The sequence below is a fragment of the Scomber japonicus genome, chromosome 4, assembly GCF_027409825.1.
Source record: "Scomber japonicus isolate fScoJap1 chromosome 4, fScoJap1.pri, whole genome shotgun sequence".
Classification (NCBI taxonomy): domain Eukaryota; kingdom Metazoa; phylum Chordata; class Actinopteri; order Scombriformes; family Scombridae; genus Scomber; species Scomber japonicus.
In genome coordinates, this window is record NC_070581.1 from 24,051,198 (window position 1) to 24,079,131 (window position 27,934).

Here is a 27,934-nt window from a genome sequence, read left to right on the forward strand (position 1 = left end):
ATGTGTAACAGTTCCCCTTTAAGTAGACACGATAAACAAGTCTTACAACAAAGACACAGAGTAGCAGCATGTAAATAAATCACAACTTTTGGTTAGTTTAGACGTAACCATAGCAACAAGCTCCGGCCGTACACAGTTGTAATTCATTAAACTAAAACTCAATAAATACACAAATAAATGTAACAAAACAAAACAAAATAACAGTATAAACACACAACTACAGTGAAACAAATATGTACTGATTATATATATTTTTTTTTTTTCTTTTTCTTCACTAACCGTTACCATAGCAACATTTTGTGAGTTTCTATGGTTTCAACCCAAGCGAGTAGTTCCGGGTTTGAAAAGTGAAGCTGAACATATTATATATATATATATGTATATATATATATATGTATATATATATATATATGTATATATATATATATATATGTATATATATGTGTATATATATATATATATATTTCTGAAGTTTATAAGAGCCAATAGAGTAATAAATAACGACAAACAACAAACACAGTGTGGAAATTTTAATTCTTTATCCATCTGTTCAGATATTATCAATAGCCTAAATACAGTCAGGTTTAATCACACATTTATTGATCAGTCAGTCTGTCATAATTGCAAATTGGACATTTTGTTTCTTTCCTTACTCTATTAAATACTAATATTTTCTTTCATTCATTTTTTCATATTGTAGGTTTAAGGCATTAAAACTTCTGAACCACAAATAAACCATAAATACACCATCGGCCACAGATATGTAATGAATCCTCGATAAAGCTTTCAAAAAGCATAGAGTTTATTTTTTTAGTTCTTACAGTAAAACAAATAAACTACTCCAACAAATTATATTAAAAATGAAGAATAGACATTTTTGCATGATGATTTTTTAAATTTTGCCTAAATATGGGTTAAATATTCAACAAAAATGTTTTTAAAAAACTGAAATATGTATATATTAAATATTTGTGTTTATTCTTGGTCACATTGTAGCATCCCCAGCTGAATGATGGTCATCATCTGGTCAGCATCTGCTCTTTTTGCTGCTATGACAGAGTTTGCAGAGTGTTGGCTGGAACATTTACTGGAGAGTTGACTTGCATGTGAAGCTCAATCAATCAGTCAATCAATCAATCTTTATTTGTATAGCGCCAAATCACAACAAAGTTATCTCAAGGCACTTTACATATAGAGCAGGTTCTAAACCGAACTCTTCAGGTTTTAACTTTAAAGAGACCCAACATTCATGAGCAACAGTGGCGAGAAAAAACTCCCTTTTAACAGGAAGGAACCTCAGGCAGAACCAGACTCAGAAGTGGGCGGCCATCTGCCTCGACCGGTTGGGGTAGAGAGGAGAGAAAGGAAGGATAGAGGAGAGAAGCACAGTGAAAATCAACAATGAAGCTAGAAGGTCCGGGACTGGAATCCGTCATCCGGACGTCTACAGGCCCAGATTATCTGTGAGACGAGAAAGCACAGACAACTCCGGGGAAGAAGTTTAGCTTATTGAATGCATTAATAGAACATGAATGTTGATGGATATAGATGGATGGATACAGAGAGAGAGAGGGAGAAGGAGAGAGGAGCTCAGTGCATCATGGGGGTCCCCCGGCAATCTAAGCCTATGGCAGCATAAGTTAAGAGCTCAAAGAGCCCAAACTATAAGCTTTATCAAAAAGGAAACTTTTAAGCCTACTCTTAAATGTAGGGAGGGTGTCTGCCCCCCGGACCAAATCTGGAAGATGGTTCCACAGGAGAGGAGCCTGATAGCTGAAGGCTCTGCCTCCTGTTCTACTTTTAGATAGGAACCACAAGTAGACCTGCATGCTGGGAGCGCAGTGTTCTAGTAGGTACATAAGGTACTATCAGTTCTTTAAGATATGATGGAGCCTGACCATTAAGAGCTTTGAAGGTGAGGAGGAGGATTTTGAATTCTATTCTGAATTTTACGGGAAGCCAATGCAGTGAAGCCAAGATGGGAGTAATATGATCTCTCTTTCTAGTTTTTGTCAGAACACGAGCAGCTGCATTCTGGAACAGCTGGAGAGTCTTTAGAGACTTATTAGGACAGCCTGATAATAATGAATTACAGTAGTCCAGCCTAGAAGTAACAAATGCATGGACTAGTTTTTCAGCATCATTTTGAGACAGGATATGTCTAATTTTTGCAATATTACGCAGATGAAAGAAGGCAGTCCTTGAAATTTGTTTTATGTGGGAATTAAAGGACAGATCCTGATCAAATATAACTCCTAGGGACCTTACAGTGGTGCTGGAGGCCAGAGTAATGCCATCCAGAGTAGTTATTTCATTTGATAATGAATTTCTAAGGTGTTTAGGGCTAAGCACAATAACTTCAGTTTTTTCTGAGTTAACAACAGGATAACAGGAAGTTGCAGGTCATCCAGGCCTTTATGTCCTTAATGCATGTTTGTAGTTTAGATCATTGGTTAGTTTCATTTGGCTTTATTGATAGATATAATTGAGTATCATCTGCATAACAATGAAAATTTATTGAGTAATTCCGGATAATGTTTCCTAAAGGAAGCATATATAAGGAGAATAGTATTGGTCCAAGCACTGAACCCTGAGGAACACCATGTCTAACTTTTGTTTGCATGGAGGATTTATCATTAACATTTACAAACTGAAATCTATCAGATAAATATGATTTAAACCATTTCAATGCTGTTTCTTTAATGCCAATTAAATGTTCAAGTCTCTGCAACAGGATTTGATGATCAATAGTGTCAAAGGCAGCACTAAGGTCTAACAGGATGAGGACAGAGAGAAGTCCATTGTCTGATGAGGTTAAAAGGTCATTTGTAACTTTTACCAGTGCAGTTTCAGTGCTATGATGAACTCTAAATCCAGACTGAAAATCCTCAAATAAGCTGTTACTATGTAGAAAGTTACACAGCTGATTAGCAACTGCTTTCTCAAGGATCTTAGAGAGAAAGGGAAGGTTTGATATCGGCCTATAGTTGGCTAGAACCTCTGAATCAAGAGTAGGTTTTTTAAGAAGAGGTTTAATTACAGCTACCTTAAAGGACTGTGGTACATAACCTGTCACCAAAGACAGATTAATCATCTGTAATAAGGAAGTGCTAACTGAGGGGAATACTTCCTTGAGCAGCCTAGTTGGAATCGGGAGACAAGTTGATGGTTTGGATGAAGTAATCATTGAAGTTAATTCTATAAGGTCGACTGGAGAGAAAGCTGCAGATCCATAGATGGAGCGAGCATAATCGCTGTTAAGAAGCTCACGAAGACGTTGCTTTGCTGCTTCACTATCAAATTCTCCATCAATGCCTGATATCCTTTCAAAGGCAATCTTAACAATGTCCCTTGTGACTGCCTCACAGGCATCAATACGACGTCTTGTCTCACTGGATGGAGTGAGGTGATCTCTGATTTCCATATACAGGTTAATAACATCGTTCTTTCCTTCCTCTAGTGTGTCTATAAGAGCTGCAATGTGGCTCTCAGAAATGTTTAGCTTTAGCTGCTCTCTAGTCTTACGTGCCTGGGTCTTCCATTGCTCATAAATGTGAATCAACCTTTTCTCCTTTTTGTGAGCCTCCTCTCTCTGAAATGCAAGCATCCTCTCTGTGGGATTCCGTAGGCGACCAGAACGACGAGGTTCCTCCTCGTCGTTGTCCTTATCCATTTCTTGGTCGGAGTCTCTGTATTCTGGAGGTAAGTTTTCTGATGCTTCCATTTTGTGAGTGAGTGCCACAACTTTGGACCATCACATCAAGTCCCTTTGTAGTTATCCTTGGTTAGCAGTGTGGTGGGACTGATGAGGTGAAGCTCTTATTTAACCTAAAGACAACCTCTAATAGAGCGCTATATGTACAATCATATCTAACTTGAAATCAAAGTTTTTAATTTGTCATTTTGTGTCAAATATGCAGTTTTAACCATATATTTTAAAGGTAATATAAAAACACAAAATACATATTTGCATTAATAAACAAATCAATGAAATAACTGGCTTTATCTCCTTTAATCTAAACCGATAAGATGCTAATTGGCATCCCTGCTAGCTAAAACGCATAATCATAAAACTGCATCAAACGGCATCAAACACCACAATATGAGCTAGGCATTAAACATGACATGAGAAGAAATGATCACAAACCTTGTGCCCTTATCAGCCAGGTGCCAATTGAACATTATCTATTTTCCTCCCGTCAGGTAGACACACTTTTTAACTACACATACAGATAAAAAACTCCAGATGCCCTTTTTTTCCCCGGTGAAACACTTTCAAAATAAAAGCACCAAATTGAACGTCTGCTATAATTGAGGAAATAATAACCTGGCCCTAAAGAATGATCAGAAAATAAATGAATAAACATAAAAAATAAAACATTTTAGAAATATTCTTCCCAGACTAAAGGTCATTTACACACATTAGGTGAAGTCATCAAATTCCAGGCTAAAAGAAAAAGATGCATGCATGTCAAGCTGTTTTGTGACAGACCATTCTCACATCTCGACACAGGAGGACGCTGTTGTCTCAGCTACACATGAGTGTGTGATACAGTCAAACTTTACACAGACTCTCAGTGCATGTATGTAAACACAATGTTTATTTTAATTCATCTTTCATCAGGACTCCTGTTCATTCAGATATATTAGCATTTGTGCCTCTACAGCATGTAAACAGCAACATAAGCACTGCATTTCATAGTGGTACTGCAAAGTACATTTTTAAACAAAATTACTCGTTATTACCAAGACTATACCAGCATAGTCAATGCAAAATATCACATTTCATATCAAAATAAACTGTCCATGAATAGAGATAACTGTGATTTCAACATGTTGGATTGGTGATGCAGATAACTAATGATGATATGACACTTTTTTTTATATGAGCCGTACAAACTTAGCAGAATTCAAGTTTAAGTATGAAATATAATGAGAGTAAATGCATGCATTACACATACAGGAAAAAACAACATTAATACACTGTAAAGCATTGATGAACTTCCTTCAACCAATTATGAAACTGAAAACAACAAACAAATCATGGTTGATACAAAAAAAATAAAGAAAAAGAAACAGAACAAGTGCTTTTTTAAAATCAAAGATTCATCTAACGCTGTACAAAAATGCTTTATTTATATAAGAGGAAAAGACCAGCAAATCCTCACAGAACAAAACAGCACGAGATTCTTGCAGATATGATGCAGCTATCCTAAACAAAAGAACAACAGCATTTAAAAAAAAGTCATGATTATTACACTTTCCACTAAATCCACACTGTGAAGGTAGGGTATAGTAAGATTGGATCCTTTCTTTATAGCTTTTATAACAGAGTACAGAATCAGATTTCTCCAATAAGTAGTGGTTCAAAATGTGGAGCTTAAGGATCACTTGTGACTGTGTTTGGAAAGTGGCTGCTTGCACTTTTCAAGTACTATGTCTTCTGTCCTCTGCAGACGCTTGGCGGACTACCTGAAGGAGTGTCGGAAGTGCACACTCCTCCGTTTCAGCTTCTCTGGGTTGTGTGATGCCATGTGGGAAAATTCCCGGAAGATGTCAAGGTATGTGGCGTCACCTGATGACGAAAAAAGAAGGAAAAAAAGAAAATTAATGATGAAAATAATAAAAGGCGTGCTATTTGTGCATTTTAACTTAAAAATGAGGGGGCGGGGGAATTGGCATGACCCTTTTATATACAGTCAAAACATCTGTTATATATGAAATGAGGGGAAAAACAGAAAGCAGAGGGTGAGAAAGCCTCGTAAATGGAGGGGCAAAAACAGGCTGAGGCACCATGAAGCCTCCCTCTTTCAACTTTACAAATTCTGAGGCTTTACTTTTCTTGTGGCCATGGCAACCGCTGAATCCACGGACATAACAAAAGCAGTTCAACTCCTTTGTGTCCCATGAGAGCTCCCAGGCTCGGCTAATTAAAAAGGGGAATGAACATTCCTGGCTTTTCCTTGTTAGTGTGTGTGTGTGTGTGTGTGTGTGTGTGTGTGTGTGTGTGTGTGTGGGAAGGAGGCTGAGAGATCACTGTGTATAAGTCTTATAGTAGATATGGTTTCTTGGTTACATGTTATTTAACCCCGTTATTCAGTATTAATAGATGGTTTATAACACACTAGTTGTAAGCAGATGTAAAGGCAGTCAAAAGGATGAGTTCACAACTTTTCGAGTATCTTAAAACAACAGTCAGGAGCCCAAATTGACATTTAAAACCTGTTTTTCTTGCTGTAATCATTCCTCCTATTCATACTGACCATTAGAAGATCTCTTCATAATGCACTTACAATGTAAGTGATGGGGGACAAAATCAACAGTCCTCCTCCTATTCAAAAATGTATTTAAAAGTTCATCTGAAGATAATATGAAGCTTCTGCCGTCCAAATGAGTCAAAACATGTAGATATCTTTCATCATTAAAGTCTTTTTAGTACCAAAGTCCCTCTTTTTGTTACTATACTTCCATTATAGCTAAACAGGGAAACACAAAAAGGGAATTTGATGCTAAAGACTGTAAATGTGGCAGATATCCTCTTGATATGACTAACTCCGACTGCTGAAGCCTCATATAAGCTTCACATCAACTTTTAAATTAATTATGCTCAAAATAAGGATTTTGGCCCCCCATCACTTACTTTGAAAGCACCTTGAAGGGGAACAGGAGGAATGGTGACAGCAATGGCTTTATATATTATATGATTATGAAATATTTAATTAAACTAATAAGAAAAATGTTTCAACTGCAAAAATATAACTACAAAAGTTTGAAAAACACAACACCTTGCCAAGCCAGTCCAAAACTTTGACTGGCGTTGTTCAGTTATTAAAGAAGTACAGACTTAGTTACACATATTTCTACTTCTGAATAAACTCTGTCAGTGTGTTAAGAATAAACCTTGAAGCTCAAACATGTCTTCATCAGTTTTGAATACATCGGTAAACAGTTTTAAAACCTGTGAATCTTATTCGAAAGAGTAAACTGAAAGGATTCATTTATGTGTGTAATTATATATGATTATAACTACAGCTATATTATATCAATATTATAGTGCGTTATAAATAATTCCATATTTTTTAATACTGCTTTCTTTGAACCAGAGCTAAAGATTTTAACATGTCTTCAGTCTGAGTGAAAATCAAATTCTCTCCACAATCTCTTAACATCATGCATATTCAAACAAGTCATTCATATTCTATTTAGGACAATAAATATGTTACGATGTCATGCTGTGAAAATCAGACATATTTGATCTATAATTAGTGCACCAGCAGTGCGTGAAGCTAGAGGTTTGTTAATGCTGTTAGATGTAGTAAAGAAGCTGTCAAAGTGTCTACAAGAGGAATTAGAGGTGAAGGAAAGAGGCGAAGGGAGAAGTTAGTTTTTTTAGTCACATCTTCTGTTTATTTTCAGATTGCTTTTTTTTTTTAGAAGACACTGGGAGGAGAACAAAAAAACAGAGTCAAAACCCAAACATAGGTAGCAGTTAAGTGTTAGTAAGCACAGGTACTGTATATTCAGAGACACACGTTCTCTTACAATATTCAAATAAATTGTACAGATAACAGTCAGAGACAGAAAAAATACAAGAAAGTTCAAAAATTGCATGTTAGAAGCAAGCAGTTAAAGTGTTAATAGTTTTTAGTTTATATACACAACAGTCGACTCGATGACCCACTGACTGATAACACTGTAGACACACTGCACTGTACAACACATAATCCTTCAATGGCTTGATGCAAATCATTGTTTGGTCAGTGATGGCATCATTCACGTCGTATAATCGGCTTCCTGTTAACTTTTTGTAAAAAGTCGGTGTGTAGCCACCAAACACACATGTACTGCAAGAAAAGGCTGGATTGAGAGAGAGAGATTGTGTGTTTCAAAGTGCTTTAAAAAATCAATCGCTGACATGAAAGAAGGGAAAAGAGACACTGCCACATCCTTTAAGATAACATATCACCGCTTTAAGACTCCAACCTGTACACTGAGTCTTGATAGATTTAAGTTAGGGGCTGTACGAAAGTTATTAGCAGAGTGGTTTGAAATTACTTGAACATTTTCATGCAATATATTTAAGGCCTGACTGTACCAGCATCTAAAATGGTCAAAATCAATAGTTCAGTTCGCTAATGGGAGAAAAATGCAGGAGGCTATCGTAGCTTATGAGCTGTGTTGCATCGTTCACTGTCAAGAGTATGGACTTGCTGCACAAAGAAGGAAATTATCAGACAGGAATCAATGGTGCAAATATATCTTGAATAACCTGTGTGAACAAATTGTCCAATTAGCGACAAGCTTGCTAAGTTAGCAAGCTAGCTAGCTCATATCTTTTTCCCCCATACTGAATGAAACTCTATTGAATTAAATTATCTAGGTTTTAATCTAGAAGTGATAAAATATTTACATCAAAATAGTCAAAACATGTTTTACCATATGCAGAAAACAACAATCTTGCCTCTGCATCTGTGAATTATTCTTTAGTAGCTACAAAATGTTGGTTTTGAGAAAAAAGTAAATGAGAATCTTTAAATTTAGGAAGAAATGAAGTAGAACTAAAATGATTAATCAATTAATTGTTAAAGAGAAAATGAATCAGCAACTATTTTGGCATTTTGTTCCCCGCTCCTGGTTTATCTTTGCTTTATGTTATATCTCTGGGTTTTTAAGTGTTGGTCAAAAAACAATGAGCCATTTAAAGATATTACCTCAGGCTCTTGGAAATATTCTTGCAGTTTGCTTTTTCTATTTACCACCATTATAGGTAATTGCTAATTCCACTCCTAAATTATTGTTCTACTCACATATAAAGCTTGACGTCAGGGTTGAGTTGAGAAATTAGAGGTGAGGATGTAATTAAGTCCAAAAGCAAATATTAATAACTGTGGGAAAAGTCTTGCTTTTTCAAAAAGTCAACATGAGCACCAGACCGCCTCCCCTCAACAATAACTTTCATACAGCCCCTTGTAAGTAAATAAAACCCCTTTGGATTCATAACCAGCTATGAGAAAGGAAATGGTAAAAACTGTCTGTGGTCTTTGGTTTGAACTAAACCCCAAAGTCACTAATATCTGTGAAAGACAAGCAACATCTTTGGAGAAAAAAGTAATTCATTAATACTGTTCCAACGCAGTGATCTGTTACATAAGAAGCTGTTCAATACTTAAACATGTTAAAAAACATAGTCAGTGGTTTGTCCATTTGGGGCTATGAGTGAGTGATAAGATGAATAAATACAGTTTTAGGCAGCGTCCAGCCTGCCGTGTTCATTGTCATCAAGCTTTTTTGCACTCGCATCACCCAGCCAATGGAAGACAGCGGGGGAAAGTTCATTTCATCCATTTGTCTGTCTAACAACTTAAGATAGTGGCTCATCAATGTAATTCCATGCACTGTTGTCATGATTTGGCAGCATATAATATGGATATTAACATTATTCAACAATACTAAATGTCAAATATTCACATACACTGGGTACAGAAGTAAACAAAAGCAACAGAGCTTAGGAAGACCTGGGCAACAGCCACCCATGCACTATAAACAAAGAACAAATCTAATATAGGCCTAGTTGTGATACATCAGATTACCATAAACAAATGTTCTCAACAAACATTTTAACATACAAATACTGTATATCAAGTAACACAAGTTAGTTAAGTGTATTTTATCAAAAAATGTCCATCTTCCGCTGCAGTTCGTACTGCAGAGTTACTCCAAGTGATTATATATTATGAAACTGTGGAGTATTGGCTCTCTTTCTCATAATGAGAATATAACACTGGCGCTGCATGTGTGTGTGCGTGTGTGTATATTTGTGTATGTGTGTTTGTGTGAGTGCTCAGCAAAATAAAATCTAACAAAATATATCCAGCTTAAAAAAATACCATCTGCATTGTTGTGAAACATAATACAAAAAATACAGATTATCTGTACTGAAATAATCATTGCACTATTGCTCTGGACGTTTTGTCATAAATAAAAACAAAAGCATTTTTAACCTATTCCTGAAAAAAGAAAAAAAAAAAAAGAAATAAAAATACAATAACATGAGCGCAAAAGAAAAAAAAGAAAAAAAATTCAAATCACTGTTGGTAAGAAAAAGTGCAAAATTTCGCTTTTAATTCAACATAAAAGCTTCACTTGACCTATCTCTCGATCAGTACAGAGAAATGATACTTCTTCTGTGATCACTCTCTCTTTAGCCTCACAGTTTCCCCTCATGTGACCGTCACAAATATGAATTCACGAGCTCCGCCGGCACTCGATCGTGCACCGACGACAGATCCTCAGGTTTTAAAAAGAAGCACAGCCGGCTCTGATTTAGTCGACCCCGAACAGGCGAGCGAATCAGCTGCACCTCCCTGTACTACAGCGTCCTCTGTGCTACATACTGTGTAAAGTATAGCATAAGAATACAATAAGAGCTCAGTTACATAAAGAAATTAAACTTATATGATTATTGGGATGAATGAGCTGTGGCAGGTCTTTGGTTCAGAGCACCCTGTATCCTCTAATTACTCCAAATGTACGACACGATTGGTCCCAAATACACAGCTGATGACTTTATTGGTGTCTTTTGATTGCTTGACAACAGTGCTGCTGGATAATCTTTTTTTAAAAAGTGGCTAACCCTTCCCTGGCAGTGATTTCCCAAATCCTATCAGCACCTCACTAGACTCATCTCAACTGATTTTATTTATTCATTTATTTATTTATTTTGGTAACTGTAGGATTAGACATCATTAAAAAGGAAGTTAACACTGAGTTCTTGTGTGATCCTGAGAGGGGGGGGGCTGATTTTGCTGGCAGACTGTGATGGGGGGAGAGGGATTATTCTGGATATATTTCATGTAGAGAAGAAGATAATCTGATGGTCAAAAGTCTCTTTTTTTTTAGAGAGAGAGAGAGAAAGAGAGAGAGAGGAGGACACAAAGCCCTCATCAGGCCTCTCTCTCCAGTCAGTCAGTCATATTTCTACTGGCACCCCCTGTACTGGTTTCACCTGACTGGACGTGACTCTAGCACTCTGCTATATTAAGACAAATAAACTCCTGAATGCATTTCTTATACTGCTGTTCAGTGGGGCTGCTGGTTGGGTATTGACCTGGTTGACCAAAGGGTCCCTCCGACTCCCGCATCTCCTCGTTCATCCTGGCCAGACGCAGCCTGAAGATGAGAGAAATAGAGAAGAGAAGCAGAATGTAAGAAATTAGTCAGAACTGAAGACTAAAAAACATATAAACTATAATTTTCTTACTGTCACTAAATCTCAAGTGCAGAGCCAAATCATCAACCTGCTTACAAGTACAGTGTGTGTTTCCAACGCCTGATATATCTTGTTCTTCAGTGCTGCACACCTCCATAGTATTAACCCTTACATACTGTTCAGGGTCAAATTGGACAAACTTTTACATTCGACACATTTCTTTTACCCAGACTTTTCCTAATATGACCCACAGTATACACAAATGGAAATAAAATGCATCTTTATTTACAGCTGATACACATTTTCATATACTGTATGTGAATGTTCAAATTTGACCTGTGTTTATCAAAAAATAAAATAAAATTCAATAATAAGCATTGAAACATGTTGTATTCATCATATTCATATAACATTTATTAACGACTGTTGGGGAATTTATGAATGTGAATTGGTGTAGAGACTAATTATGAGTCAGAATATAAACAGTATGTAAAGGGTTAAAAACAAGCTAAACCTTCACACCAAAAAATGCATCTGTCTGGAAAACTGGTCTATTTACAGAGCTTCACTGACTTCTTGTACTATTCATAACAACCTCGACATTTTAAATATCTCGAAGAACTTCAGTACAAAGTCAGCGGTTCATGCTGTGTGGCTCACGCTCAGTGGCGTCTGCCTTACACGGAACTGCTCTCCTGAGACTGAAAATCTGATTCCTGTCATTTGTCTTTGTGGTCGTTTCTAAACAAAAATACAGTAACTGTAATCTGCATGATGAAAGAACATGTCACCCAGTGCAGCTGACATGGTTTTAATAGTTTTTTGGAAAACAATGGAGGTCTTCAGCACGGAGAAATAAGATATTTCAGTCTCTGGAGACAAACACTATACTTATAAGTAGATCAGTTCTTTGTTGGTTTGGCTCTGCACATGAGATTTGTGGACAATGAGAAAAATATAGAAAATGGAAAGCTTGTAAGGAATGTAACATACAGCGTGACTATATCTGCATTGGCCTGCTGTACAGCTATACTCAAAGGATCGTGGCCGTCCTCATCTCCGTCATTCTGTGTGGCTCCCCGTTTGAGGAATAGACACACCTGCCTGGAAACACAAAGGAAAAAGGAGATAAATGAAAGGAAACAAGGTCTGTGCCTCTACCTCAACAACATAAAAGAAATAGTTCAGATGCAGCTGCAAATTCTGGAAATCACATCACGTTTTCAAACCACTTGGTGGTTTATACACGATGTCACACATGCAGCTTGTCTGCCTCATGACTCACCCCGTGTGTCCCAAATATGTGGCATGATGCAGGGGGCCCCGCCCTCTCGTGTCTCTCTGGTTGACGTCAGCAGCGTTCTGCAGCAGGAACTCGCAGGCTATCAATGAACCCTGAAATAATGTCACAACACCAGTCAGCTCGGCACCCACGACAAAAAATATCAGGATTGATCACGGCAGTAAATCAATGTTTAACATAAATGCTGACATGACAGTTTTATATATATATGTCTTTAGAATTGGCAAGAGTTGTCACCAAAAACTAGGCACGGGTCATAGCAGAGGCATACATGACTGCACACTAAGCTACAGTGATTTTATTTATATAACATATAACATATAATTTATGTAAGAGAGGTCAAAGCATTGGTTGTATAATAAAAAAATCATTGGACCTCAATGTGCGGTCATCTTCTCCCCTATATACAGTTTGTATTGGTCATTCATGGCTGACTGCCAAGTAAGAGTCCATTCGAAAACAATAAAAGGGTGAAGTAACAAGACAAGCTCTGTGAGGCTGTATTTACTCACAATGATCTTTGGAGGAAAATACAACATACTAATATTAACAACTAGAGGGGAGGAAGGTAGGGGGGAGGAAAGAGAGAGAAGGAGGAAGGAAGGAAAGAAGGAAGGAAGGAAGGAAAGAAGGAGGGAGGAAAGACAGACAGAAGGAAGGAAAGAAGGAACAGTTAAAACAGACGGGGTCAATTTGACCCGGGAGGACGACACAAAGGTTAAATATTGGATGAATTTATATTTTCCCCCCGATGATGGTCATTATAATTCATCCTGAGGAGGACATGCATAACTTTTGGATCTAATTTTGTATATCTATCAAGTAAAATTTGTATATATTGTGCTTACACTTTAAATTGTTTTTATTTTTTAATTCTCTACTCTGTGGCAGCTGGAAGGGAGCACAAACTAAAAACTGACTGTTCTCTGTACATATAACAGTAACTATCTGACTGATTGATCAATAATTAGAGATATTATAGAGACGTTTAACTCAAAACCACTAAAGTCAACCTCATGGTGGCGCTAGAGGAAGTCCCTTGTAGCATCTATGTAAGATTTTAAAGGTTTACCATTACAAAAACAAATTATTACATCGTGATGTTGAAATGTGACACGTATAAATCTGCTGCTCGACACATATCTAATATTAGTATAGAAATCATAGAAATCAATACATTTTGTGTACACTTAACTCCCACATCTGTATGAGCTATTTCATTTCAGTATTTTTGTTCTGTTACTAAAACAAAAACATTCACAAATGTCAAATTTTCCCATATGACTAATTTCTGCCGCTTCTCGGTCGACTGACTCACCCCTATGACGGCCTGTATGAGCGGCGTCTTTCCTTCGTCCTCCTCGTTGACCAGATTGACGTCGGCTCCATGGGCCAGTGCTTCAGCCATGATGGGCAGGTTGCGGGCTTTTGAGGCTTTGTAGAGCAGCGCTCCAGGATGAATGTCCCTTATGTCCTCCGGGTCCGACGTCTCTGGCTCGGCCTCCAGCTCAGCCTCGCCACTCGAGTCCTCGGACACCTCACACTCTGAGGACAGTGAACAGGAACATACAGCTGATTACACAAAGTATGTACAATTATTCATGTAGCTGTTGAACTTACATTTAAGGAAGAGAATTAACCCTCCTGTCGTCCTCCTGGGTCAAATTGACCCTGTCTCTTTTGACAGTTACTTCTATTTGTGGTGTTTATGGGATTGACTGTGTTCATAGTAATGAAGGGAAATGTCACCAAGTGCTACAGTGTGGCTCATTGATGTGTTTTTAATAGTGGCAGCGCTCTATAGCACAGAGGAATAAGATATAGCAGGCTTTGGATACACAGATTGCATAATTAGTTATTTTATGGGATTTGTTGACAATATAAAAAATATAAAAATATCACCAGCCTTCTTTGATTTATTGATTTCATTATGCATCACTTTATGCCGACAGTATACACACATAGTACCTACAGGGCTGTTTGGACTCACCTTCCTCTGTAACGCTGTCCACCACCGAGCCAAACACCAGGATGTCCGTGCTGCCGTCTGTGCTGCCTCCTAACCCGCTGTCACTGCTGAGGCCTGCCGGACCAAGAGACGCCAGAACATGGACACATTAGTTACCGCTGTCTCTCTTTCAGGCTGACCAGTGACACACTCATGTACGAACAAAAAAACCCCACAAGATTCAAGCATCTTATCTACAACAGGTCGTTAAAATAGCGAGTCGCTTACTTCGAGGTCCTGATCCCGTATCAAAGTAGGAGAAGAGAGAGTCCAGCTCATCGGGACAAAACAGGGAGTCTCGTCTGAATTTAGCAGCAGCTGTGAGACAAACAAAAGTCACAAGTTAGAATTCAGAGAAAAAGTGCTAATAATAATAATAATAATAATTATAACTTAATTTGCATAGCACCTTTCATACAAGAAATGCAGCTCAAAGTGCTTTACAATTAACTAAATTATGTATATCAAGTGCTTCGGAAGAAGGAAGGAAGGAAGGAAAGGAGGGAAGAAGGAAGAAGGAAGGAAGGACAGGACAGGAGGAAGGAGGAAGGAAAGGAGGGAGGACGAAGGAAGGGAAGAAGGAAGGAAAGGAGGGAAGAAGGAAGGAAATGAGGGAGGAATAAGGAAGGAAAAGAGGAAGGAAGGGAGGAAAGAAAGGAGGGAGGAAAGGAGGAAGGAAGGGAGGAAATAAAGGAGGGAGGAAAGGAGGAAGGAAGGGAGGAAAGGAAGGACGGAGGAAAGAAGGAAGAGAGGAAGGAAGGGAGGAAAAAGAGGAAGGAAAGAAAGAAAGAAGGAGGGAGGAAAGAAGCAACAGTCAAAACAGATGGGTCAATTTGACCCGGGAGGACGACAGGAAGGTTAAAAGAAGTTTAGTTGTGCATCAGTGTGAAGATGAGTGTCAGACAAGCTCGTTAAAAGCTGAAGTGAAGAGTTTTTCTTTTAAAAATATTTAACGAGCTGACCCCCCCTGATATCTAAATGTTTGTTCCATAGTTTTGGGGTTTAATTAACAAAGGCTGCATCCTTGATAATAACAAGCATCACTAACAAGCTCCACTTTGAACAAATCCAGATCAGTACCTGAGGAGAGGGTAGACGGAGAGATGCTTCCAGGCTCTTGTCGGTATCTTCGCCGTGTTTTGGGTACCGTGGTGGCGCTGTTGTGCCTCCGACACTTTTTTACGCTCCACCGCCGCTCCGACTTCCTCTCTCCGTTGATGAGTATCTCTGTGGAGCCCAGCTTCTTCAGGAATTTCTTCTCGACGTACTTTGCCTTAATCCAAGCCTCTTTTTCCTGCCTGCAACGGGAAAGCACAACATATGACAGATTTTAGTGTTTGGAAGTAAACATTTAGTTAACCATCCTGTTGTCCTCGATTCAAGGAAGGAAGTTAGGAAGGAAGGAAGAAGGAAGGGAGAAAGAAGGAAGGAAGGAAGGAAGGTAGGAAGGTAGGAGGGAAGGAAGGAAGGAAGGAAGCAAGGAAGGTAGGAAGGAAGGAAGGAAGGAAGGAAGAAGGAGGGAGGAAGGAAGGAAGGAAGGAAGGGAGGAAGGAAGGAAAGAAGGAAGGAAGGCATGCGATTGTGTTTATGTTGTATATTTGAACTATATTTATATGAATTCCTACCTTGAGCTGGACGGTAACGGTTTCTTTAGACCTTGTTCTTGGTATGAGCCTTCATAGATATGGTTGATGACACTGTTTCCAAGCTCACACATTAACTACAAAGTTAAAACAAGAGACATGTTAGAGACGTTAATGCTCTTCACAACAATTTATTTGTACTATAATATTTGGATATTTTGGTAAATACTCTAATTTCTTGCCAAGACCTAGATAAAAAGATTGATACTATTTTCACAGTGTCTGTTAAAAATGAAGCTGCAGCCAGGAGACGGTTAGCTTAGCTTATCATAAAGCCTGTAAAAAGGGATAAACAGCTGACCTGGGTTAGATCAGGTCTCCATATGAACAGTGAAAGTGGTTCCTCTTGTTCATACTGACTATTAAAAGATCCTCTTCAAATGTGCTTTAAATGGAAGTGATGGGGAATCCACACAGTCATTTAAAAATTGATGTGAAGCTTATATGAGACTTCAGCAGTCTGAGTTAGTCATATTATTATTATTATTAGTCAAATTCCCTCTTTGTGTTTCCCTGTTGAGCTGTGGAGGAAGTATAGTAACAAAAAGAGGGACTTTGGCCCTAAAAAGACTAACGTTGAAGGATAGAAAACTTGATTTGACTCATTTGGACGGCTGAAGCTTCATATTAGCTTCAAATGAACTTTTAAATACATTTTTGCACAGGAGGAGGACTGTGGATTTTGTCCTGCATCACTTACATTATAAGTGATGCAGGATCTTCTATGGTCGGTATGGAAAACCTATTTCACTGCTCATATGGACACATGGGTGTTGTTTTAGCTTCATATCAAACACAGAGACATAAAAATGGCATCAATCTTCTCATCTAACTCTTCCAAAATGCCAAGCTGTTCCTTTAATACATTACTATCAGCATTATTTGGCAGGATAATGCTGAGATAAACTGTACCTTTAATAATTCTGGTTCCCATGAGTCCAGCGTGAGTGAGCGCACCTTCGAACAGTGAACTCCGAGACTCCTGCAACAAAACATATTTTACAGTTTAGAGAAACGCTGTTATGTTCTGTTGGAAAATATTTGAGTGGTAAAAGTAGGAGAAAAAAAACCAAAAAAACGGACTTTGCAGCCAGCATGAGGAAACAAAGGAAGTCTTTATTCTTAGGAAATAGGAAAAGAGGACGTTTTACTAATGAATCATACACCGCTGTGCTGTATGGTGACCTGGTTTGAATCCCAAAAAAAAAAAAATCACAACTGTGTTATCCCGGGGCGAAAATGAGAGAAGCCGCTCCTAATGTCATGCAAATCACTACGTTCCACTGATGAAGCTGTCCGGTATCCAGGCAACAGTGATGCATTAGGGAAAAAACTGATAGTGTGTTTTGTTTGTTTTTTTCACCCCTCATCGCTCTGCTTTGTGACACGTCTGATCTCACTGTGAGAGGACGAGTCCAAAAAGGGGGAGCATGAATATTCAACAGGTGGGAAGCGCTCAGTGGATGGAGTCTGTGATTACATAAGCAGTGATAATTGTACCTTCAAAATAAAACACAACAAATCCCCCGGAGGGAAATCTTTTTCCCACCGCGGGCTTGAAAACTAACTTCAGTGACGTAACAGTGTGATGTAACCTGGCCTGAGCTCGCTACGCTGATCTGGATGATGAGAGGACGAGCTTGTGATGCTTTCATTCAACGGCATTACATCATGTGACGATATAGGATACGGACACTGAATTTAACTATTCACTCAATTGTTCGCTGTGTGGGTTACAGCTCTGCAGCTCTTCTTTCGTCTACTCACTTCCCCTCCTTCATTGAAAACTCTCAATCAAAGCCCTGATCCAACGAGCAACGTACTGCACTTTAATCCCCTTCAGCTGTGTGTGTGGCAGAATGTGCTCAGCGCCTTTAGCAGCACAAAGTTAAAGGCCAAAGCGACAGACGGTTGGCACGTCTTCCTGCCTTCGGAGCCAGTGAAATCACAGCACAAACATGGCTTGGGTGGAGGAGGAAGTATTTAGATCCTTAAGTAAAAGCCTTAATACCACAGTGTGAAATTACTCCTTTAGAAGTAAAAGTCCGGCAAAGTTTAAAGAATAAAGCTCTTTTCTTTTCTTTTCTAATTTTTTCCCCCATTGTCAATAAATCTCATGTGCAGAGCCAAACCAACAATGAACTCATCCTACTTATAAAAACATGATCACTGTTATTAGTCTTTGGAGACGTTTCTAAAAACAAAATCACTGTAACCAAACTTTTTGTAGCAAAGGAACAATCATGTCACACAGTTTCAGAGATGTGACTCATGTTTTGGATAATAATGTAGAACAGATATATTATACAGAAAATCACCATCTCTATCTTTTAAGTGAAAAAACAGTAGTGTAAGTGAGTGTTTTATATACAGTAAAACATGTTATTGTGTTATTATTATATATGCTTTAACATGTCAGCACCATTTTAATGTTGGCTGGTTGAGGTGGAGCTGATTTAACCTCTTTATATGATAATCATATTATGTTTTGTACTGCAAAAGTATTTTTTTTATTAGTTAAATTGAATCGTAAAAGTCGTTAAAATACTGTAAGTGAAAAAGTCTGCCAGTCTACTCTGATTATTTGAACCTGTTTATGATAAAAAAATCAACTTGCTTCAAGAAATATTTAGAAATGAGTGAGAAACTCAAAAGAAGAGACAGAATAAGATTGAAATTATCTCACCACAATGGCAGATTTTTAAAAGAAAATAAGACTTTAAGGGCTTAATAAAAGATGACCATTACTTGGCGAGATCATTTTTGTAGTAATAGTGTATTACTGTGTGTAAAATGTTAAGCTGCAAAGTAACTCCAGAACTCAGATATATGAAGTTGAGACACTAGAGTAGAAGTAAAGTAACTCAAAACTGTGCTATCTTTTTGGTTTATTCTGACAGCTGCAGACGTTCTCCTGAACCTTACCTGTGGATGCCGGAGCACTCGATACACAGCAGGATGCCCAGGTTGATGGAGGCCCAGCGAGGGTCGGCCTGTCCGCAGTCGCAGCACTGCTCGTTACCCGGCAGACACTGGATCCGCTGCAGGATGGTCTCCCCTCGGGCGCTGCGCTCCCGCGGTTCACTGGCTGAATCGATGCTGCTGGTGGACGGGGAGGCTGTTCTGTCCAGATGCTGAATACACACACACGCACACACGCGCACACGCGCACACACACACACACACACACACACACACACACAAAAAGACATCAGTCAGCATTATAGTTACATGATTTACAATTATACTCCTTATTTCTGTTTTTAAAGGACCAGATAGTTGGAGTTAATTATATTAGGATGTTTCTTAATATTGTCTCAAATACACATATGACAACTGTATCAGAAGATATTACAAGTACAAGTATTACAATAATTTTATTTACAACAAAAATAAAAATGTTTAAAAGTTTTTAGTGACTCCAGGATGTCACTGTGTATTTCCCAAAAATACTATTGACCCCGACTGTTTTGACTGTTCCTACCTTCCTCCTTTCCTTCCCTCCTCCCTTCCTTCCTCCCTCCCTCCTTGTCTTGTTCTTTCCTCCCCCCACCTTCCTCCCTTCCTTCTTTCCTCCCTCCTTCTTTCCTTCCTTCCTTCCTTCCTTCCTTCCTTCCTTCATCCCTCCTACCTTCCTTCCTTCTTTGACTCGAGGACAACAGGAGGGTTAACTACTTTATATACCAGGTATTTTAATCTATGCCTATAAACAACGCAGAATATTTTATAAACTGATCACATGTTTTCTGTCAAAATCTTAAATCGCCAAATAATTATTTATCTGTCAAGTAAATGGTGCAAAAAGTTAAATATGTCCATCACCTCATTACAGTGCTTACTACAGTGCATATATTAATGTATTTACTTTCCACCACTGCACTGATACACTATTATCTCATAAAGAAGCTATATAAAGAGTATCTGTACGTGGTTTATGACCCACACCTGTGACTTACCTCTATGTAGTAGGTGTCTGGGCTTTCTCTGTAGGCGGAGGCAATGCTCGCTTGAACCGCCTGAATCCACGCTTGTCTTAGCTTCTCGGACTCAGCCTGAAGCATACAGCTCCTTTAAAAACAGACAATCACATTATTATTAGGGCCCAAGCACTACACAGTGCGAAGGCCCTATTGTAATCGTACCGATTATTATTATTAGGGCCCGAGCGCTGACCAGCGCGAAGCCCTATTGTAATTGCCCGGATTATTATTATTCCGCTTTTTATTTTTCTCCCAAAACAACGGGCTTTTTGCCCCCCTGAACGTGCCCCGAAACTCACCAAAGTTTGCATGCTAGTCAGACCCGGCGAAAAATTTGATATTTTATGGTTTGCATAAATGGGCGTGCCAAAATGGCTCTCTAGCGCCACCTGCAAAATCAAGAACATCGATCCCCTCGCCCCAGATTGACATAGAGAAACGAAACTTGGTACACATGTTCATCATGTCAAGACGCACAAAAAAGTCTGTGGGTACCATGACGTCACTCCAACAGGAAGTCGGCCATTTTGAATCAAAGTATTGATTTTAATGCCGATTTTGGCATCATATTTGAGCGAACTAGTCCTACAGTTTTCATCCCATCCACTTCAAATTCACACAGAATCATCTTGAGACATTGGAGATGAAAAGTTATCAAAAGCTTTTTCGTCCGTCATTCCTGGTTGCCGTGGTGACACGGCGAATTTCGATGCTTCGCCATGAAATTTCAAACCCTCATAACTTCACTCCACATGGTCTGAGCTTTCCCAAATTTAATATGCTTGTTCAGTGTCCTGGTCTGAACACATGTACAGTCTCATATTTAGTGACAGTCATAGCGCCACCTACTGGCAACAGGAAGTCACTTGCGTCATTTGTTCATTAATTACTCCCATAATCTTAAGTATTTCCACCTGAAATTAACTCAGCTGAGACATAAGACCTTGGTGATGCTACAGTCTGCAACTCATGACCCATCATCAAATACCGTTGCCATGACAACACATTCAACGCCATGAAAATACGATTACAGTTTTCAGGGGCAAAGGATGCCTCCACGGTAACGAAACTCAACACACACGTCTGGAGTGGGGTCATTAAACATCCTATATACTTCAATGGGATGGCTGTGACTAAATGGCTCAATAGCGCCCCCTTGAATATTTCAAAATTGAACCTCAGCCTTCCTGATTGACATAGAAGAATGAAACTCGCTAGGTTTATGTATCATCTCCAGACGCACAAAAACGCCATTTGGACCCATACCCAAAGTCCAACAGGAAGTCAGCCATCTTGGGAAAAATGCTCAATTTTGGTGCATTTTTTGGTCATTTCCAGGCATCATATTTGAACAAACTAGTCCTAGGGATTTCATCCCATCCTCTTCAAATTCACACACAATCATCTTGAGACATTGGAGATGAAAAGTTATCAAAAGCTTTTTCTTCCGTCATTCCTGGTTGCCATGGTGACATGGCGAATTTCGATGTCTCGCCATGAAATTCCAAACCCTCTTAACTTGACTCCACATGGTCTGAGCTTTTCCAAATTTCAGATGCTTGTTCAGGGTCCTGCTCTGAACACATGTACAGTCTCGTATTTAGTGACAGTCATAGCGCCACCTACTGGCAACAGGAAGTCACTTGCTTCATTCTTTCACTAATTACTCTCATAATCTTAAGTATTTACACCTGAAATTGACTCAGGTAAGACATAACACCAGTTATCAAAAGCTTTTTTATGACTTCTTCCTGTTGGGCGTGGCTGTGCAGACAATTTCGATGCTTCGCCATTAGGCAGGAAGTCCTTATAACTCCTACAAGCATTGTCCTGTCCACTCCAAATTCATCATGCATGTAGAGGGTCCCGCCCTGAACACATCTATGCATCAATACTGTGTCAAATACACAGCGCCACCTACTGGACACAGGAAGTCAGCCTCATATGACAAACATTATCCGATTTACATGAAATTTACAGGATGTGTTCTCCACATCATACACTGCAACATAACATATAATTGGTGGGTGATCTCTAGCGCCACCTAGTGGACACATGCAATGTGACTTAGCCCCATCACACAGTGTTCATTACAAGCCCCGGTGCCAAGACTTCTACGTGCCTGCTGTGTCTGCCATGTGACTGCAGCATGCAACGACATGCGAGTACGGGGCGGTGCGTGGTGGAGCGAGGGCCCGTTCATCACTGCTTGCAGTTTTAATTATTAGGGCCTGAGCGCTGACCAGCGCGAAGCCCTATTGTTTTTGCCATGATTATTCTTTTTTTTCTTCTCTCACAACGACGGCCTTTTTGCCCCCCTGAACGTGCCTTAAAAGTCACCAAAGTTTGCATGCAAGCCAGACGTGGCGAAAATTTTGATATTTTATGGTTTGCATAAACGGGCGTGCTAAAATGGCTCTCTAGCGCCCCCTGCAAAATCAAGAAAATCGAGCCCCTCGTGACAGATTGACATAGAGAAAAGAAATTCGGTACACATGTTCATCATGCCAAGACGCACCAAAAAGTCTCTTGGACACATACCCTAACACCAACAGGAAGTCGGCCATTTTGAATCAAAATATTGATTTTAATGCTAATTGTGGCATCATATTTGAACGAACTAGTCCTAGAGATTTCATCCCATCCACTTCAAATTCACACAGAGTCATCTTGAGACATTGGAGATGAAAAGTTATCAAAAGCTTTTTCCCTCGTCATTCCTGGTTGCCGTGGTGACGTGGCGAATTTCGATCCTTCGCCATGAAAATTCAAACCCTCATAACTTGACTCCACATGGTCTGAGCTTTCCCAAATTTAATATGCTTGTTCAGCGTCCTGGTCTGAACACATGTACAGTCTCATATTTAGTGACAGTCATAGCGCCACCTAGTGGCAACAGGAAGTCACTTGCGTCATTTGTTCATTAATTACTCCCATAATCTTAAGTATTTATTCCTGAAATTGACTCAGCTGAGACATAAGACCTTGGTGATGCTACATTCTGCAACTCGTGACGCATCATCAAATACCGTTGCCATGACAACACATTCAACGCCATGAAAATACGATTACAGTTTTCAGAGGCAAAGGATGCCTCCACGGTAACGAAACTCAACACACACGTCTGGAGTGGGTTCATTTAACATCCTATATACTTCAATGGGATGGGCGTGGCTACACGGCTCAATAGCGCCCCCTTGAATATTTCAAAATTGCACCTCAGCCTTCCCGATAGACATAGAAGAATGAAACTCGGTAGGTTTATGTATCATCTCCAGACGCACAAAAACGCCATTTGGACCCATACCCTAAGTCCAACAGGAAGTCGGCCATCTTGGGAAAAATGCTATATTTTGGTGATTTTTTTGGTCATTTCCAGGCCTCATATTTGAACGCACTAGTCCTACAGATTCCATCCCATCCACTTCAAATTCACACAGAATCATCTTGAGACATTGGAGATGACAAGTTATCAAAAGCTTTTTCCCCCGTCATTCCTGGTTGCAGTGGTGAAGCGGCGAATTTCGATGCTTCGCCATGAAATTTCAAACCCTCATAACTTCACTCCACATGGTCTGTGCTTTTCCAAATTTAATATGCTTGTTCAGCGTCCTGGTCTGAACACATGTACAGTCTCATATTTAGTGACAGTCATAGCGCCACCTACTGGCAACAGTAAGTCACTTGCTTCATTCGTTGACTAATTACTCCCATAATCTTAAGTATTTACACCTGAAATTAACTCAGCTGAGACATAAGACCTTGGTGATGCTACATTCTGCGACCGAGCCGCAGCCCGACATGCGTGGGGGCGCGAGGGCCCGTTCATCACTGCTTGCAGTTTTAATTATTATTATAGTTCCTATAAAGTAAACGCCTTTTTGCCCCCCTGAACGTGCCCCAAAAGTCACCAAAATGTGCAATCATGTTCGACCCGGCGAAAAATTTGATATTTTATGGTTTGCATAAATGGGCGTGGCAAAATGGCTCTGTAGCGCCCCCTAGAAAATTTAAAAAAGCGAGCCCCACCCCTGAGATTGTCCTAGACAAACGAAATTCAGTACACATATGTATCGTGTAAAGACGCACAAAAAAGTCTCTTGGACCCATACCCTCACTCCTACAGGAAGTTGGCCATTTTGTATCGAATATGCGTTTTTGGCGATTTCCACGCATCTCATTTGAGCTAACTCCTCCTAGAGATTTAATCCGACCGACTTCAAATTCACTCAGAAACATCTTGAGACATTGGAGATGAACAGTTATCAAAAACTTTCTGATTAGGGATCCGGTTTGGCCGTGGCGGCGCCGACAATTTCCTTCACCATTCGATCCTTCGCCATGAAATTTCAAACCCTCATAACTTCACTCCACATGGTCTCAGCTTTTCCAAATTTAATATACTTGTTCAGCGTCCTGATCTGAACACATGTACAGTCTCATATTTAGTGACAGTCATAGCGCCCCCTACTGGCAACAGGAAGTCACTTGCGTCATTTGTTCATTAATTACTCCCATAATCTTAAGTATTTCCACCTGAAATTGACTCAGCTGAGACATGAGACCTTGGTGATGCTACATTCTGCAACTCATGACCCATCATCAAATACCGTTGCCATGACAACACATTCAACGCCATGAAAATACGATTACAGTTTTCAGGGGCAAAGGATGCCTCCACGGTAACGAAACTCAACACACACGTCTGGAGTGGGGTCATTTAACATCCTATATACTTCAATGGGATGGGCGTGACTAAACGGCTCAATAGCGCCCCCTTGAATATTTCAAAATCGAACCTCAGCCTTCCCGATTGACGTAGAAGAATGAAACTCGGTAGGTTTATGTATCATCTCCAGACGCACAAAAACGCCATTTGGACCCATACCCTAAGTCCAACAGGAAGTCGGCCATCTTGGGAAAAATGCTCAATTTTGGTGCATTTTTTGGTCATTTCCAGGCCTCATATTTGAACGCACTAGTCCTAGGGATTCCATCCCATCCACTTCAAATTCACACACAATCATCTTGAGACATTGGAGATGAAAAGTTATCAAAAGCTTTTTTATGACTTCTTCCTGTTGGGCGTGGCTGTGCAAACAATTTCGATGCTTCGCCATGAAGCAGGAAGTCTTTATAACTCCTACAGACATGGTCCTGTCTACACCAAATTGATCACGCATGTAGAGGGTCCCGCCCTGAACACATCTATGCATCAATACTGCGTCAAATACACAGCGCCACCTACTGGACACAGGAAGTCAGCCTCATATGACAAACATTATCCGATTTACATGAAATTTACAGGATGTGTTCTCCACAGCACACACTGCAACATGACATGTAATTGGTGGGTGATCTCTAGCGCCACCTAGTGGACACATGCAATGTGACTTAGCCCCATCACACAACATTCATTACAAGCCCAGGTGCCAAGACGTCTACGTGCCCACTGTGTCTGCCGTGTGACTGCAGCACGCACCGACATGCGAGTACGGGGCGGTGCATGGGGGCGCGAGGGCCCGTTCATCACTGCTTGCAGTTTTAATTATTATAGTTTTCTTTCTTCCCTTACAGATCTGTGAAATACTTAACTTACACCATTAAAAAGCGAATAAAACAACTATAATCATGATTTTCTATACAGTCACAGAAACTAAAAGGAGTGTTATTTTATTATTTTGCTTTACTGAAGCACAATTTAAATAAAAGATAATACTAATCTGATTTTTTTTGGATTATTCACTGAATCATTTTATTTCTATAATGTATTGAAATATTGAAAAATGTCCACCACATTTCCCTACTGTGTGTCTTACAGTAGGTGATGACCTCAAATATCTTGTTCAACCAATAGTCCAAAACCGCAAAATCATAACTGGAACTAAATCATTTTTGGTATTTTCTGTTTAAAAATGACTTAAATTATCATCAAAATAGTTGCCAATCAATATTCTTCAGATAAACTAATCAATTAATTGTGTTATTGTTTGCAACTCTAATATGACAGGGTCAATTTCATGGCAATCCATCTGATAGCTTTTGAGATATTTTTGTCTGGACCAAAGCAGTGGACGGACAATTCCTTGAGCTGCTAACATGGCTAAAAAGTTTAAAAAGCTTCTGCACATTTAAAAGGAGTCACATGATGAACCCATTTGAAATATATAATGTTTAAAGGCAACAATAAAACTACTGCAACATTAAAGCTCAGTTAAAAGGATACAAATACAAATAATATGTTATGGCAGTGAAAGAGTGCCTTACTTGGAGGGGGAGACGACCTCAAAGCAGAACCTCCTCTCGATGTCCTCACATGGTTTAACAGAGCACAGCCGGAGGTCCTCCACCACCACCGTCAGAGAATCCTGCCGACACACAAACAACCTCTCATTTCTCCTCTTATCAAAAAGCCCCGACGCAACATAAACATAAACATCTGTTCCTCGCTGATAAGACATTTGTCCTGGCAGTAGGAGGCCTCAGAGTACCTGAACATTTGATATTCACACACACGGATGTCAAGCAGAGAACTGAAAATGACCTGAAAACCACACAGGACTCCAGATTGAGTACGCAGATATCAGCATGCACTTGGATGTAGGTGATGATGGATCCCAGTAAAAACATTCAAAGCCCCCCTCTCCCCCGCCATGAAAGGTGCACTTAACCTCTTCGGCTAAGTGCACCTGTAGGTAACCTCTTCGGTTAAGTTACTAGCTATCAGCCCTCCCCACTTTACCCCAGGGACAGCTGACAGTGCAAAGATATATGGACTTGCCTTGAGCTTCTTCTGATAGACCAGCTGACTGTTCTGTATGGAGAACCACCGCCTGGAGAGAGAGGGAGAGAGAGGGAGAGAGGGGGGGGGGCACATTAATAAAACATGTTTAAGATGGATATCCTTGTGATGCTTTAGGGTCAGCGGGTTTTGCTCCTGGCAACTAAGCTTTAAGTGCATTCTCTCTCATGGCCATCAGGGGGCGACTCCACCGGATCCAAAAATAAGTCAGATTCTTACTTTATTTATTACATCTGTAAACTGTTTCCTAATGAGTTTATGGTCTCAACTGCTAGTTTTTTGTAAATTATGGTCCCAAATAGAGTAAAATAGACGATAAAGCAAGGCATGGCTAGCTCGCGATTGACAAGTAGCTACTATGGCAGTGTGTGAGGTGCTGTAGTTGGAACTTGGAGAGACCCCTCCCCAGCTCCATGCTCTGGTCCAAATATAGTCATTTCTCATCATTTCTGACTCCAAAAAAAAAAACAAGTGAAAATGCCAATCTTGAGGCTTCAAAATAGGGATCCACAAACAAATGAATGATGTCATGTTGGCTCTGTCCATTATATTCATACAGTCTATGCTGGCAACATGATATTGCGACCAGCGCTTTATATATATATATATATATATATATATATATATATATATATATATATATATATCATGGCTTCTCTGATTTCTCTAACCTACCACAGAGGAGAGGAACACGCTAATGAATAAGAAACAGCATGCATTACAGGCGTTGTGCCCTATCATGTATTTGAGATTTGATGGCTGTGTTTTAGGACATACTTGAAATATTGTAAACTGCTAAACACAGCTGTGCAAGTTGTGCAAAAAACATTAAAAATTGCAGCTGTGTTAAGGTATGAATAACCAAACTCAGCTCATGCCATAAACAAGTATGACTTAAATGAATTTGTAAATTACTTCAAGCTTAGCATCAGCTGTTTTTAACTATAACCTACAAGAAGTCAACACTGTGTTAGCTTGTTGTCCTAATG

At 39.4% G+C, this 27,934-nt stretch overlaps 1 protein-coding gene across 1 annotated transcript in view; it reads right to left on the reverse strand.

The window, feature by feature from the left end:
• Window positions 1-5,316: 5,316 nt before the first annotated feature.
• LOC128356929 (arf-GAP with coiled-coil, ANK repeat and PH domain-containing protein 3-like) overlaps window positions 5,317-27,934 on the reverse strand; it is an 89,299-nt gene continuing 66,681 nt past the window's right edge. Inside the window, exons 12-25 of the mRNA XM_053317116.1 lie at window positions 26,925-26,976; window positions 26,411-26,511; window positions 20,120-20,231; window positions 19,089-19,297; window positions 17,076-17,145; window positions 16,146-16,240; window positions 15,601-15,818; window positions 14,749-14,838; window positions 14,503-14,604; window positions 13,831-14,057; window positions 12,495-12,604; window positions 12,203-12,313; window positions 11,108-11,169; window positions 5,317-5,575 (exon numbers count right to left, since the gene is read on the reverse strand). Of these exons, the coding sequence (XP_053173091.1) occupies window positions 5,469-5,575; window positions 11,108-11,169; window positions 12,203-12,313; window positions 12,495-12,604; window positions 13,831-14,057; window positions 14,503-14,604; window positions 14,749-14,838; window positions 15,601-15,818; window positions 16,146-16,240; window positions 17,076-17,145; window positions 19,089-19,297; window positions 20,120-20,231; window positions 26,411-26,511; window positions 26,925-26,976 (1,666 nt within the window). The 3' untranslated portion in view covers window positions 5,317-5,468. The remainder of the gene's footprint in view (window positions 5,576-11,107; window positions 11,170-12,202; window positions 12,314-12,494; window positions 12,605-13,830; window positions 14,058-14,502; window positions 14,605-14,748; window positions 14,839-15,600; window positions 15,819-16,145; window positions 16,241-17,075; window positions 17,146-19,088; window positions 19,298-20,119; window positions 20,232-26,410; window positions 26,512-26,924; window positions 26,977-27,934) is intronic.